General features: G+C 44.1%; 1 protein-coding gene across 1 annotated transcript in view; it reads left to right on the top strand.

Moving 5' to 3' along the window:
• LOC135101067 (NGFI-A-binding protein homolog) overlaps window positions 1–15,794 on the top strand; it is a 152,794-nt gene extending 137,000 nt beyond the window's left edge. The window contains exons 13-14 of the mRNA XM_064004640.1: window positions 7,360–7,653; window positions 8,881–15,794. Of these exons, the coding sequence (XP_063860710.1) occupies window positions 7,360–7,653; window positions 8,881–9,090 (504 nt within the window). The 3' untranslated portion in view covers window positions 9,091–15,794. The remainder of the gene's footprint in view (window positions 1–7,359; window positions 7,654–8,880) is intronic.
• Window positions 15,795–16,016: the final 222 nt, after the last annotated feature.

The raw sequence follows: 16,016 nt of genomic DNA, 5'->3' as shown, positions 1-16,016 counted from the left end.
GTGGTAGTGGTGGTGGTGGTGGTGACGGTGGTAGAAGAGGAATCATACTCTATTTATTGTTATTAGTTTTTATTGCATATTTTCTTTGTTTTTACTTTTTTTTTTACTTTATTTGCTTCTGTGTACTTTCACCTTCTATTTTTTTCATGGTGCAGCTACATTTTTTTCTCTCTTTATCATTCATTTTTTCATTACTTTTTTCTCCCTTCCTTTTTTGGCTTTGTCTGTTTTTCATTCGTTCAATTTGCTCGTTTACATCTTTTTTTCTCTTTCTCTTTTCTTTCCCTTTCTATCTATATTCATGTTTTTCTGTGTTTTTTTTTTTAATACTTATTCTTTCATATTTTCCTTTGTGGTATTTTTTATTTCTTTTCTTCACGAGGATTTTATGTATTTTCTTCATTCACTTCTTTCTTTGCTTCTTTTTTTCTCTCCATTGTATTTTCTCTCTCGTCGCATTTCACTTTTTTTATGTATATATTTATGTTTTATTTCTTTTTCGTGTATTTTTTACTATTTATTTGCAAGTTTCGAGTCTTTTCATTCCTCTCCCCTCACCTCTTTCATCTCCCTCTTACCTCTACTCAAGTTTCTTTTATTTATTCATTTTTTTCTGTTCCCCTTCTTTCACCCCATACTTAAAACTTTCGCCTCCTCTTCCTCCTCTTCTTCTTCTACCTTTCCTCCTCCTCGTCCTCCACCTCCTCCTCCTCCTCCTCCACCTCCTCCTCCTCCTCCTCCTCCTCCTCCTCCTCCTCCTTTTTCTTGAATATTTTTTTTTTCCTGTGTCTTTGTGTTCCGTGTTTTCACTTCGACATTTTCTCCTTCGTTGGATTTTTCCTTCTGTTTCTCCGTTTTTTGTGTTTTGTTTTGTCTTCTTTTTCCTTCATGGTTCATCCGTTCTTTTCTTCGCGATCTCTCCCTGCCTCTTTTTTCTTTCTTTTTTTTCCATTCTTCCTCTCCCTCTTTGTTTGATTTTCTGCCTTCTTGCTTTCCTGTTTGGTCATTTTGTGCCTGTCATTGTGTCTGTCTGTCCGTCTGTCTGCATGCCTGTCTCTGCATCCATGTTGTCTGGCGTGTTTATAAATTCATATTTTCATTAATTTACGTTTGTCTCTTTGGCTATGAATCAAAAGTTGAATAATAAATGAAAATATTACCGTTTCCATTGATTTGTTATAGAAAAAATCTCTCTCTCTCTCTCTCTCTCTCTCTCTCTCTCTCTCTCTCTCTCTCTCTATCTCTCTCTGATGGTAATACTGATCAGCTCATCAAATTATCTTCCTCATAATTTTAGAGTCCCATCCCTCCATCTTTCACAAGCACGTCCCTCTCACGGCCTCCTCTCAATGTACCAGCCATTTTGTTCCTAGGGAGAAGAACGAGGAGGAGGAGGAGGAGGAAGAGGATAAAAAGGAGAATGAAGAGAAGGGAAAATAAAGTAAAGAGAGGGGAAGGGAGGAAAGGATTAGGGGAACTAGGAAGGGAAGGCATGAAAGAATATGAGAGAGAGAGAGAGAGAGAGAGAGAGAGAGAGAGAGAGAGAGAGAGAGAGAGAGAGAGAGAGTATATGATTGAGAGAGAGAAAGAATAGAGAAAACGAGATGAAAGGAAACGTAAAGGGAAGACAAGGGGGAGTAAAAGGAAAGAAGGAAGCAAGGCTGAGAGGAGGAAGAGAGAGAGAGAGAGAGAGAGAGAGAGAGAGAGAGAGAGAGAGAGAGAGAGAGAGAGAGAGAGAGAGAGAGAAACCTAAGAATATGAAAAAAAGGAAAACTAAGAACAGTAAAAGGAAAGAACAAAAGGAAAAGGAAGGAAGGAGAGAGGGAGACAGAGAGAGAGAGAGAGAGAGAGAGAGAGAGAGAGAGAGAGAGAGAGAGAGAGAGAGAGAGAGAGAGAGAGAGAGAGAGAGAGAATAGCCAAAGAAATGGGAAAAAATCCGTATATATCAAACCGCTGAATAAAAGTGAAAGATTAATGCATTGGGGATCAGGGGAAGGCGAGTGTATTGTTTGGCGTAGCAAGGGTTCCAGGGGGCTGCGATAGGCCACTCCCTCCCTCCTCCCCATCCACTCCCTCTCACCCTTCCCCTCCCCTGTCTCCTCCCCCCACGGGGCCCCAGGGGATTGGTCAGAGTTGTGAGACTGGATACTTAATATTTGCGTTGCCTACTGACCTCCCTCCCCTTCCCCTTGCTGCCCACACACACACACACACACACACACACTCACACTCTCTCTCTCTCTCTCTCTCTCTCTCTCTCTCTCTCTCTCTCTCTCTCTCTCTCTCTCTCTCTCTCTCTCTCTCAATATTTTTTTTTCGTATTGTTATCATTACTGTTATCTATTTACATACATCGTCTCTATCTTCATCATTTTCGTTCTCCTCTTTCTATGTTCATCTTTATTTCCCTCTTTCCTTCCTTCCATCCTTTCTCGTCTTTCTCCTGTCTTTTACCAACTCTAGAAAAATATATGGAGCTAGGGTTTAGAGAGAGAGAGAGAGAGAGAGAGAGAGAGAGAGAGAGAGAGAGAGAGAGAGCATTTTTAAAAATTTTCCTTCCATATTATATTTCCCTGTTGTTTGTTTGTTTGTTTATTGTTGTTGTTGTTCTTGTTACAGCTGCTTCTGATTTTTTTTGGGGCTAGTGTTATACGACAATAACAACAACAATACAAACAATAACAAATAACATCAATATTAACAACAACAACAACAACCGAAGCAACATCAACAGTTACAACAACAATAACAACAACAACTTCATTATAACAGCAGTAATAACATCATCTCCCACCAACACTCTCTCTCTCTCTCTCTCTCTCTCTCTCTCTCTCTCTCTCTCTCTCTCTCTCTCTCTCTCTCTCTCTCTCTCATTTCTTCTGTGTCCTGTTCTACCCTTCTCTTTATCTTTTCCTGTTCTCCCTCTTTCATTTCATCCATCCATCCTTCCCTTCTCTCAGCCTTCCCTCCCTCCCTCCCTTCCTCTCCCTCCCCTCCTCTCATTCTCCCTCTCCCTCTCCCTCTCCCTCTCCCAGGCCTGCGTGGGAGAGCTTTCAATTGAACCTGAACTCTTGATTAATTTTGCCACCTAATTGCTTCCTATCAAAACCCCCTCCTGCTCTCTCTCTCTCTCTCTCTCTCTCTCTCTCTCTCTCTCTCTCTCTCTCTCTCTCTCTCTCTCTCTCTCTCTCTCTCTCTCTCTCTCTCTCTCTCTCTCTCTCAAGTTATCTTATTTTTTCTCTACACGAAGGGTGAGGGTGATCAAGGGAAGGAGGGAGGGAGGAGTGTAGGGAGGAAAAGATAATAAAGAGAACGAGGAGGTGGAAGAGGAGAGGAGGCAATTGAAGTATATGTAGGGATGAGAAAGAGAGAGAGAGAGAGAGAGAGAGAGAGAGAGAGAGAGAGAGAGAGAGAGAGAGAGAGAGAGAGACCGCCTCCTCCGTTCGTAGTCTTTGTAAGTTGTACTTTATTCATTCGCTATATGAATCTCTCTCTCTCTCTCTCTCTCTCTCTCTCTCTCTCTCTCTCTCTCTCTCTCTCTCTCTCTCTCTCTCTCTCTCTTTCCACATCTTTCTTCTTGCATCTACTGTCCTCCCCTCAACTATTTTTCTCCATCCTTCTCCTACTCCTCGTTCTCCTCCTCGCGTTCTTCTTCTCCTCTCTCTTCCTTTCTCTTCCCTCTCCATTCCATTTCCTCCATCAAACGTCATCTCAGTTTCATTCTCTCTTTTTCTCGCTTTCTCTCGTTTCTTCGGTATTGTTTCTTGACATTTTCTCTTTCATCCCCTTTGCCTCATCTCCTCCTCCTCCTCCTCCTCCTCCTCCTCCTCCTCCTCTTCCTCCTCTTCCTCCTCCTTCTCTTACTTCATCTCCATCTTCACGTCTTTCTCCTTAAATGTTTGCCTGCCCTCTCCCTCCTTCTGCTTGTTTTCAATATTAACGAAGGAAAGAAATATATTATTAAGAGTTTCTTTTATGTTTGTCTATCTTCCATGTTTACTCTCTTCCCTTTTGTGTGTGTGTGTGTGTGTGTGTGTGTGTGTGTGTGTGTGGGGTGTTACTTGCTTAAACAATTTCTTTTCATGATTTCAGTTCTCTCTCTCTTTCACTTGTGTTTGTCGGTGTGTATATTCCTATTTTTATCACTTTTGTGTCTGTGCATGTGTGCGTGTTTTGTATATCGAGTCCCTTCCCTTTATCTTTCACTGGCTCTCTGATATGTCATGAATGTTTCAATATTTTTTGCTTTTTTACGATTTTTTTTTCTTTTTTGAGTTGTGCATATGCGTTCGCTCAGTGCTTGTTCGATGCGCGCCATGATGCTGTTGCGTTTTTTTCTCTTTTTTTTTCTTTTTTGGTTCGTTGTTGTTGTTATTATTGTTGTTATTGTTATTCTGAAGAGGAAAACGTTATACACACAGGTTATTAAATCGTTTCACTCACCTTCCACACTCCCTTTCTCATATTGTTTATTGAACCCAGCAAGGTGGTTGAAGTCTGTCTGTCTGTCTGTCTGTCTGTCTGTCTGTCTGTCTGTCTGTCTGTGCGTCTGTTCGTGTGTGTGTGGGTCTGTGTGTTTGTTCCGTGTGGTGGCGTGTGTTGTCGCTCTTAAGGTTGACGGGGGGCGTGGACAAGGGGTAATCACACACTTATCTAGTTAGTTGCGTGAGGTGTGTGGGTGTGTGAGTGTGAGGGTGTTGATGTGCACCACCAGTGTGCATCATTGGTTGTGTAGAGAAGCATCAGGGTTGCCACCTCACGGGATCAGCAGCAGTCTGATATCTGTCTAATTATATTGTCTAATTATGTATCCCAGACTATTTTTTTATAATGATTAAAGAGTCTGCAATTTCAAAAGTGCTGTGTTATGTCTGGCATGTAAATCAAACAACTTGCAACTTCTCATCAAACGGAAAAATTATAAGTGTATACAATATTCGATCCTTACTTTTTTCAGCATAATTGGTGATGTTTCCTTCTTAAAACGAACAAAAAATCACATGCACAGCATACACACAAAGATATTTCTGAATTCTTCAAATATTTATCATGGATTCACCCAAGCGAGTTTATAAGAAAGAAGAAAAAATAGAAAAAAAAATCAAGATTTCACTTCTAGTTCCGTGAAGAGGATTAAGAGAAAGTTACATTTTTTACCTGTGCAAGATTGCTGCCAAACCCTTGGTGAGGAGGCAATGCTACACCAGACGACCCTGTGACTTGTGCCATTGATCAGGTGATCTTCTAAATACAGTGGGGACTCCGGGCCCGTATTTTGAAACGCTTTAGTCTCTCATCAAGACTATTTACAAAGGCCACAGAGACAGTCAGTCGGGTTCTCATTGGTAATTCTTCTTACTGACAATCAGAATTCTTGTCAAACTATCACTTCAATCATGAAAATACACTTGAAAACTTCCTGTAACTCCCACAACAATCTTTTTAAAATAGTCGAGGGAAGACGCTGAAACGTTTGAGAATGCGGACCCAGGTGTGTTGTGTATGTGGCGAGGTGGCGATCAGGTGCAGAGTAGGTTGCCCAGGCTCAGTCATCAGTGTCAGTATCGAGTGCGCCGGTCAGAAGTAGTGAGGCAGCGTTGTCTTGAGTCACACGCCCAGGACACTCATTGCTGTCAGGTCAGTAGAGTTAAGCCGTCTAGTTTAGGTACTAATACGTAAATTTGTACATATCCCGAATCCCAACCTACCTCCCTCCCTCCCAGCCTATTCCCTGCCTCCTCCCATCTTGCTGTCATCCCCTTCTCTTCCATTTAGTTCTCTCCTCCTTACTTTCATCTTTCCCCTCCCCTTCCCCCGACGCCATCCCTTCCCTTCTCTGCATTCTTTTCTTCCTCCTTAGTTTCTCTCTCTCTCTCTCTCTCTCTCTCTCTCTCTCTCTCTCTCTCTCTCTCTCTCTCTCTCTCTCTCTCTCTCTCTCTCTCTCTCTCTCTCTCTCTCTCTCTCTCTCTAGTTATCACGTATTGTTCTTTGCCTTGCCTCTTACTTTTATCAATAATCCCTTCTCCTTACTTTTATCTTCATCCTTTAGCCTCTCTCTCTCTCTCTCTCTCTCTCTCTCTCTCTCTCTCTCTCTCTCTCTCTCTCTCTCTCTCTCTCTCTCTCTCCCCTTCTTTATTTTTCATCTCTTCCCCCGCGTTCTTTATCGTTTCGCATTATCCCTCTCTTTGCACCACCATCAGTGTTGGATCAAGCTTCTCTTCTCTACTTTATTTCTTATCTTTCTTTATTTCTTTATCTTTAATTTCACATTTTTCTTGTATCGACGTCATTCGTTTTAATGCGTGAGATTTTTGTTTCGTCTCTCTCTCTCTCTCTCTCTCTCTCTCTCTCTCTCTCTCTCTCTCTCTCTCTCTCTCTCTCTCTCTCTCTCTCTCTCTCTCTCTCTCTCTCTCTCTCTCTCTCTCTCGCTCTCTCTCTCTCTCTCTCTCTCTCTCTCTCTCTCTCTCTCTCTCTCACACATCGTCTGTTCCATATCCGCCATGAATTCAAACGTTTGTAATTTCTCTTCTTCATCTTCATTTTTTTTTTTTACTCTGATCTCTGCTTTCCTTTGCATCTGAAGTGCCAGTCTCTCTCTCCTCTCTCTCTCTCTCTCTCTCTCTCTCTCTCTCTCTTCTCTCTCTCTCTCTCTCTCTCTCTCTCTCTCTCTCTCTCTCTCTCTCTCTCTCTCTCTCCTCTCTCTCTCTCTCTCTCTCTCTCTCTCTCTCTCGCCTTAATCAAATTGCGATATTATTTGCTCTTAGTTTCTTTTCTTCTCGACATCCTCCTCACCCACCCACCCTTCCCCTCCTTTGCTTCGCCCACCTGCTGCTTCGCTCCTAAATTCTCCCCTGTCAGCTTTCCCTGTCACTCCTTTTTTTGCCGTTCTTTCTCTCTCTGTCTTTCATATTAATCATCAGTCTCACCTTCCTTCATATGATTAGCATTTTTTCTTCCTTTGCAACCTCTTTTATTATGTTTTTTTCTCTCACTCCCTCCCTCATCTCGCCTTTCGTACTTATGGCGTTATTCAGCTTCGCCCTTCCTTATTCCATCTCGCCATGCCTCGTTGCTTGCTTCCTCTGTCTCTTCTATCTCTATTATTTTTCCACTGCTCACCCTAAGCACTAGACACCCTGTTGTTCTTCCCATTTATTCTAAACGTCTGTATTGTCATTCATCCTTCACTATCTCCACTACAGTTATCCTCAACCCTTAGATCCCTAGCAGTCTATTATCTCTCACCACACCTAACATAACCTCGCCCTACCTCGTCCATGTCCTTGCCCCTTCCCCTCCCCAACCCCCTCGCGCCTCAGCTCTCGCTTGCCCGTCACCATTCCCCTCTAATGTCACCAGTCGTACCTACAGCAGTTGGTGCAGGACACTCTAGTCGACGAAGGTCTCCGTGTGGTCAAGGAGTCCCTAAACCAACAGAAAGACCCTGTCTCTGGCGCCCGTAACCAAGACTCCTCTTCCTACCCGCGCGCCCCTCCACAGCAGGGGTTGCAACAGGACGGAGTAGGGGCCAAGCACAACTCGACTCCCTCAGGCACAGTGCCCACCTCCACCTCGGCCGCTCAGGGCAGACTCGTGTCCCCCCCAACCACCTACTCAGAAATGTTCTCCTACCCAGAGAATAAGGTGAGGAAGGTAATGTGTTGATTCCTCATTACTTTTTGCCTGTTGAGAGTGTGCTGGTGGGTCCTCGCCGCCCCGTCACCTCTCCGGCCCCGACCTCTGTCATCTTGTATCCTCACCTTACATAGCACTGCGTTCCTGCATCCCTCTCGTCCCCGCCCCACATGTGAGGCCTGTGCAAGAGGGAGGTTTTGTGAGACGTCCTGCTCCTCCTCCCTGTCTGGCGCTTCTCTCAGCCCAACCACAACCTAAACCATCCATTCATCCATCCATCCGATCCCTTCCTTGTACTCTTCCTCATTCCTATATACGTAATGCCCGTGCACACACACACACACACACACACACACACACACACACACACACACACACACACACACACACACACACACACACACACACACACACACACACACACTGTGAAAAGGTGATAGCAGCAAAGAATATACATCAGCTGAAGGAAAGACAGGATAAATTGAGATACGGGTGTAACTTACACTGTATATTACAACTAAGAAAATATAACTTTGTCAGTGCAAGTAGGTAAACGCGCTCGCACGCACGTACACACATACATACACGTACAGTTAACCCTTCCCCTGCGATATGCAACGATTCTCGACACTAAAATAATGTAAGAAATCTTTATAAGCGTCTGCAATAAATTTTACAATTTCTAGCCAGTATAATGTTTAAAGGTGACTGCAGAACAAGATGAAATGTTTCAGAGTAGTTAGTGATTAAGGATGTGTCAAATAGTAGTGAAAGTGTTGTTGTTAATCTACCAACTAAAGAAACTTAATCACTTTCAACACAACTTTGAGGCGCGCGCGCGCACACACACTCACACACACACACACACACACACACACACACACACACACACACACACACACACACACACACACACACACACACACACACACACCAGCAATATCGTCGCGCAGCTAATATTGAAAGAAAATAGAATAAAACCATTCTGTATAGGAAAAGATGATAGGCAGCATCCGGACTACAAGACTTATAGTGTGTGTGTGTGTGTGTGTGTGTGTGTGTGTGTGTGTGTGTGTGTGTGTGCACCTGAGTGTGTGTGTGTGTGTGTGTGTGTGTGTGTGTGTGTGTGCCTGACTCTGTGTGTGTGTGTGTGTGTGTGTGTGTGTGTGTGTGTGTGTGTGTGCCTGACTCTGTGTGTGTGTGTGTGTGTGTCACGTGAGCCACTAACGAGTCTTCTTCCGACAGGTGCTCTCCTCCAGCCAGGGCAACATCATTGCTGTGGCCAACCCGGCGCTCTCCATGTCTGCGGCGATGGCCAACTCGCAGCTCAGCGACGAGGAGCGCCACATCTCGGCGCTGTACACCCTCAGCCAGACTGCAGGGGCGTCCGCGGCATCACGGAGTAACTCTATCAAGCAGGAGCCAAACTCCCCCGGGGCCACCAAGCAGGAGTAGTTGCGCCGATACATCCTACCCGGTGAGAGGACCTTTCCCTCTTGCCAGCCTCCACAACCCTTTTCTGCACCGGGGCACCAGTTCACCGGACCTGCACCACCAACCCCCTCCGCTGGGCACTTCCCGCCCAATCCTCATCACCGCTACTCAGGCGTTCCTCGAGCATGACGGGACGCATGGAGCATCAGAGTTCCTCCCCAGCCAACGCAACACTACCACAGCATCTGAGCATCGGCATCCAAGTTTCCAGTGCTATGGATGATGTACTTCACCACCACTGGAAATATACTACAGTTCCCTGGAGATACAATGAATGTGTTAAAACCCAACTCCAGCCCCAGCCCGCCGCCTTCGGGTTCGGCGCTCCGGAGAGCCTCGTGTTTGTCTTGCTGCAGCCGCACCGCTGCGCCTGACGCACCCGAACTCTCCTCATATTTAGTATTTGTAGTTAAGGTTTTTATCCTCAGTCCAGTAGTGGTGATCTGTCCGCAGTGAGACGCATGCTAAAGAGATCAACACGGACAGCAGACAAGAGTGATTACAAGAACTCTGGTCTTGGTGTGTAAGAATAGTGTCGCGTGCGTGCGGGTCACAGAATAAGCCATATATTGGTTGGCAATGGAAAAGAAAATTACGTAAGAGGACAAGTTGTATCTAGACGTGACGTTAATCATTAAGTAACATTCATTATAACAGTCTTGATTTATGTCAAAACAAAAATATCTGTCAAGAGATTGCATTATGTTTACAGAAAAGAAATGTGAGGCTTCAGAGTTCATTTTGAGATTATGTGTTTTCGCAGAAGTTATGAAATGCATTGTCTTTATGTGAAGTTTCAGAAACTTCTTGAGACTTTTGCCAAAGAATAGTCGAGAATTAAGTAAATGCAGACTGCTTGGAGCGTCGTCGCTGATGTGGAAGAAAGTAACTTCTGGTTCCTTAACAGTACAATGTGAACACTTATAATTTTGTTCCCCAGACAGATCAGATAGTTACTTAAACAGTTCTTAAGCCTGGGAACACTCCAAGCCCAGCATCCCTCACAGCGGAGCACACGACAACCCACCGTGCAGGACCTGCGCGTGGACACCCTCGAGGAACTTCAACAAATTACTCGAAGCCTCTTTTTTTTAGTACAAGTATGAAGCCGTCAAGCACCCTCACCTCAGTACTCTACGGTAGCCTCGTCTGCCGCCTCCCCTGCATCTCCAGACACCCCCATCTCACTCATGTCTCGCAGGGGGAGGCCACAGGAGGCCCATTGAAGATATCAAGCCGGTTTGCATATTGATCTCAGCCTGACCGTGACCGTTATGCGTCAAGGAACACATGGGATCGCCACCTTACAATATCCTAGACACTGATTTAAAAAGAAAAAAAGAAAAGAAAGAAAAGAAAAATGCCATTATCATTCGTACTCCAAGCTCAGGACTACAAAATCTGTCGTCAAGTTAATTTCACTTTGAGTAATCATTGACTTGATGATCTGTATGCCGCATTCACGCTTGGCGATAGACTTTTTCTGTTGTCCTTACTATTAGCACGAAATTAAATACCTACCTATCAGATTCCCACAGTGATGCACCCGGAATGGAACTCCAGGAAGTTGAGGTGAATTTGGTCAACTTTGCTCTGTTGCCGTGATTCTGTTTTCTCTGTCCATTATTTCAAGCCTCAGCTGCGATCTGTAGTTCCTTGTTACTCGTGGCACCCAGCCAGACCCTAACACTGTGAAGCGTTGTGGGGTGGGCAGTGGGACAGCCGGGCGGTGCTTAAACAGTGCGTTGAAAATCCATTCTAGTGTTGGTAAGGCCCCAGTCCTGGCAGTCATCGTTATCATCAGTCACCAACATAATCACACACGCAAGCAAGCACGGGGGGACCGGCTTTCATAAACCTACGTTGGTGTGGCCTAGAGGGGGTGTGAGGCGTTAGCGCTTACTCAGCTTGCCTCCAATATACATACCTCCCTTTCCCCTCAGCCGCTCTCCCAAAACTCGCGATATGCTGTACACAACATGTCATGCAGTTTTCGTGCTTCATCCCAGATTTTCCTCCGCCTCGAGTAAAGTAGGCTCCTCATGTACCCAGCCTCGAACTCGGGGCTTTCTGACAATTGCGTGGGAGTTGACTGTGATAAGTGAGCGACGCTGCCAGCCACACGGGCGGCGGGTGCTGTCCGGTATTCGACTCATCTCTCCAGCTCGAGGCTTCAAGGTGTGGCACTTGACTGATTCCATCACAGCTATAATTTGTTCATCTCTAAATTAAAACATGTAAATATATTTTCGCCTCAGCTAGGTAAATGAAAACTGAGTGAGCGTGATCAAGGTGTATCACGAACTCAACAGGCAAGACGTCCAGCTACGAGGTCTCGAGACATGGAGTGCTGAGTCGAGCAGGACAGACGATAATTGCTTTGCATTTGTGAACTTTAGGCGACGAGATACTGATTCCTGTAGTAAGTGTAGATATTAACTTAGAATGATGTACTGTAGTTCACATGGCTTCCTTAGCGGAGCCTAGTCGGTGTACCTGTCTACAAATTATGTAAAGTGGAGAGCGGGAGTGGGTTCTATTTCTAATGCTGATGAAACTGCGATTTGAAAGACATCTGAATCATTGTGGCCACCTGACGGAGGCCAGGAGGTCTTGCTAGTCTGCCCCTGTCGGCGATCCAGCAACCCCTTGGCCGGCCGCACCGCCGCGGAGCCGCCACCCACAGGCGGACCGTCAAATACTGATTTTCGATAGCCCAGACATGTCACAACAGCTGCGCGCCACAAGTGTCTGGTGCAATTATTTCTTTGTATCTCTTTGGTTAGGATCTAGTCCTCCCTTTCACTCAGTACAATGTTATATTTCGCATTTTGGAGAGAAAAAAACTAGTGGAGGATGTTTTAATTTATTATTGTCTTTATTATTATTATTATTATTATTATCATTATTATTATTATTATTATTATTATTATTATTATTATTATTATTATTATTATTATTATTATCGTCATTATCATCATCATCATCATCATCTAACTGTAAGAACGAAGTTTAGAGTCAGTAGGTCGCAGCGAGTAATTGTTCTGCCTGTCACTGTTCGGAACACCAATGAACGTGCGTACCGCAATGGAGGGAAGCCAGTGTTGAATGCACCTCCATCAAGCTTGACCTGAAACCCGAAGCTGCAGGTCCGTCCCGAGAGGTAGGTTGTCGGTCGGTGTCCTGAGTCGCCAGGGACCGCCGGGAGACGACGGTGAAAAATATCGAAAAACATTTTTGACACAATTTTTTTTATATCTAGTGGCCTCTGTAGACTACCTCGATGCTGATCCCTGATAAAATACGGTTTAAAGCTGGGTCTGGTCCCCTGAGGTAATGAGGTCAACGGAATTAAAAGATTTGTCATGTTAAGAGCACTTGTCCGATTCTTTAGTTCAGTAGTGTAAACATTTTTTTCGTCAGGGCTCTAGTTCTCCACAGGGAATCAACCCGAGTTAATCAAAGCATAACTCCAGCTCGGAATCGTTTCAAATATCGTCGCCTGATACTTTTTAGTGTGTGCGTATGTATGTATATTTTGATTAGTTTTCGTGGCACGTGTAAGACCCACACATGTTGCAGGCATAAGATGAGGGAAATATTTCGTTCACTTGATGTATAGGGTTTGGACTGAATTAAACATACAGTATCATGTGCTACTATAGTGCAAGCAACTAAGTGCACAAATAACACCAGTAATTACACCAAGTGATATAAAGGCAAAAAATTATTTTATTATCTGATGAGTATGGCATCAATTTTCTTTTACGGGTGAATCAAAGAAAGCGTGATCCCCATTTTCTATCATTTTGTAATCTACTACTGTAGTATTGTACGTAAACATATGTGCCTGCATTACTCTAATACAAACATTTGAAATGTATATATATGAATTTAAAACCATGTATATGACGAATAGATACAAGAACGATATATACATGTATAAACAGTTCTAGATCATGCGCAATTTGCGGTGTTGAGAAATCGCTGGATGAAAAGGTGTCACGTGACTCAGTAGCTACCAGTCAGCTTCACCCAGACGAGTCGAGCAGTATTGTCTCGAAGCTTGTAACATCCGCCGTGTTAGTATGACATTATTCAGCCATGGATTATACGCTGATAGTGGTGAATCTGCACTGTGACTGAAACAATCATTACTGAAGCTGCAGACAGGTATGTGAAGTGACATGAAGTGGGTATTACCGAGACTGGAGACCTCACGGCCTGATAGGAAGCCATTTTATATTGGTGAAAGTCCTTGTTTCCTTTTATATCTTCCGAAGGGAGGACCAAACTGATTATAGTACAATAAGATCTAGTAAGTCAGTTTGCCCCAAGCTAGGCAAAAGTCTAGTTTTACTAAATTTCGGGCAGAGACGCAGGACGCAGGAACCTGTTAATTATGACACTCAATAGTGATAGTCATCTCACTTCAGTCTCCAAGTTCATTATGACGTACTATTTAGCGGTAGTACTAGTAGCCGGCATTCAGGGGAAGTGACGCTATGCTATGTTGGGCCACTCGAACGGCCAAGCTGGCCACACGCAGGAGCAACAACAGTAGAAGTGGTGATTAGCTTTGTGAGTGCAGGCAGAATAGTTGCCGCTGATCGGACCTTTCGCAGCACCAACTAGGCTGATGAGTCGATTTGAGAATTAGAGGTCATTTTGCAGTAGTAGAGGTTGTGAGCGTTGTACACTTCCCTTAACCGATTCACATGATTGTGTTTTCTTAACATTTCTCACGAGTTCATACCAGTGACTCCCTCCGTACGCCGTCATCATACCGCAAAAGTTGTTTCTTCATTACAGTTAATAGCATCGTTCGTTTGCCGTCATACAACTCACTTAAATATTTCATCGATACACTGCAAAGTCCGGTCATCATATAAAAAGAAAAAAAAAAAAACTAAAACCGCAAAAGTTCCAAAAGATGTACATTATTGTGAATATACCCACTCGCCCGCCCGCCCAAAAATCCCTTTCCTGCCCCAGTGTCGCTAGACAAGCCAACTTGTGACTGAGTACATTACTGTTTGTAAATACTTATAACTCACGCTGCCCTTGCCCTCCACCCTTTCTCCCTTATACCAGAGCGTGGCCACGAAGGAGGCCGCGTGCCTCTCGGCCCTCGCCATACACTACATGCATACAGGCTGCTCATGACAACGAGCTGCTTGTCTGGCCTAGGATGGGCTGGCATTGCAGTGCTGTTGTGCAGTTCACACGACCATTCTCAACATATTGTAAATACTTGCCTATTCTCACTACCAAGCAACACTAGAGGATATCGTTGTTACAAATTTCCTGTTGCAGTCTGCAAAATAAGTGTCGACTTTTAATCTTTATTATTTTATTTTAATTTTCATTTTCACGAACCATCGGAGGAAGACCTCAAAGTAACATCACTGTAAATACATTTTATCCTACGATGTTTCACTGATACCAGGTTAGAATCGCAGTCTCGGAGGAAACTAGTGTGTCAAGCGAGTTTTAACCTGACATTTGAGCGTCACGTCCCTTGCCAAGAGTAGCGTTGTCCAAGCCTGCAGCCATCGCATGTAAGATGGCGAGAGGAGCGATTCTGGCATGATATTCCTGAGGATTCACACTACCTGGAGCCTGTTGGATGCATCTCTCCCTGTTTTTTTTTTTTTTTTTTTTTTTTTTTTTTTTTTTTTTTTTTACATCGTCCTCCTCATCACCCTAACGCCCCTGCTCACCCCACCCATCCACCTACCCTTGACTCCACTCCCTATGGGTTAGACGGTCATTCGCCGCTCACCCAAGGCGCCCTCTCCTCTGTAAGCTCTAAGCCCTATCCATGCCACTCCATGTAAAACAGACAGGATCTATAACAAAAGATGAACGTTTTCGTGCTGTGTGTACATAATATATTCTGTGTAAACACGTGAACGAGTTGATATCAAATTTTGAGCTAATTTTAATCCAGTTTCCTTTGTCCTCTTCCTCTTCCCTCACCCTCCTGCCGCCCCCAATCGCTGTATTTGTATGAAAGGTGTGCAGCTCCCCGAGATGTGATGAACATTTTTTGTATGAAGTCTTCGTATTGAAAACAAAATAAAAAATAATACAATAAACAATAAGTGAAGCATAAATTATTAATGTTAAGCAGTGGACATGCATTCACGAATAGACAACTTTGTTTTTGGTTGTTAGTAACCATATCACCACCCCAATCGTTGTTGATTTTTATTAATTTCGTATTTTCTGTTTCTTTGCCAACTGTACATGTTAATACGAGTGACATTCGCCCGCCACATTTGGGAGGACTGCAAGTGCTGTAAGATAATTTCACTGCATCCACGGTACTTTGTCCCTCCCTCCCCCCACCACCTACCCTCACACTGACATCCATAAATCATACAGTATCCACGTGCTAGCATTATAATTTATTCTTGTGAGTCAGTGGAAGATTAATAATAATAATAAAAAAAATCTGTTTCCCACCATAAAAGTAAGTCGTGGACTGGCGAGCTTGTTGTCCGTGGCGGCGCGGGTCTGACGTGGGGGCGGCCAGCGGGGACGGGTTGCTGGCTACCTCCACCCCACACCCTCGCGTCGGTCCGGCAACTGCCAGACCATCGTGTTGATGCTCATGTGTTTGTAAGCACAGAAGAAAATAAAGTCTGATATTGTGATGAGTATTTGCTCTTATTTAACAGTTCCTTTTCCCTTCAAGCGTCCCCATCCCGCGCCTCGTTCTCCATCCCACTTGTGCACCGCTATTGACTGTGACAAGATAGTGGTTATGTTTGAATCACTGCTCCATGTTCAAAAAAATTATTTGTTAAAATTTAATTTAAGGAGTTTGTTGCCCTCTGGTCCACCTAGGCAAGTAAGTTTTCTCTTATTTAATTGTTTAC

This window comes from Scylla paramamosain, chromosome 6 (genome assembly GCF_035594125.1).
Source record: "Scylla paramamosain isolate STU-SP2022 chromosome 6, ASM3559412v1, whole genome shotgun sequence".
Taxonomy (NCBI): Eukaryota; Metazoa; Arthropoda; class Malacostraca; order Decapoda; family Portunidae; genus Scylla; species Scylla paramamosain.
Note: the sequence above shows the minus strand (reverse complement) of the source record. Positions and strands in the feature narration are given on the sequence as shown.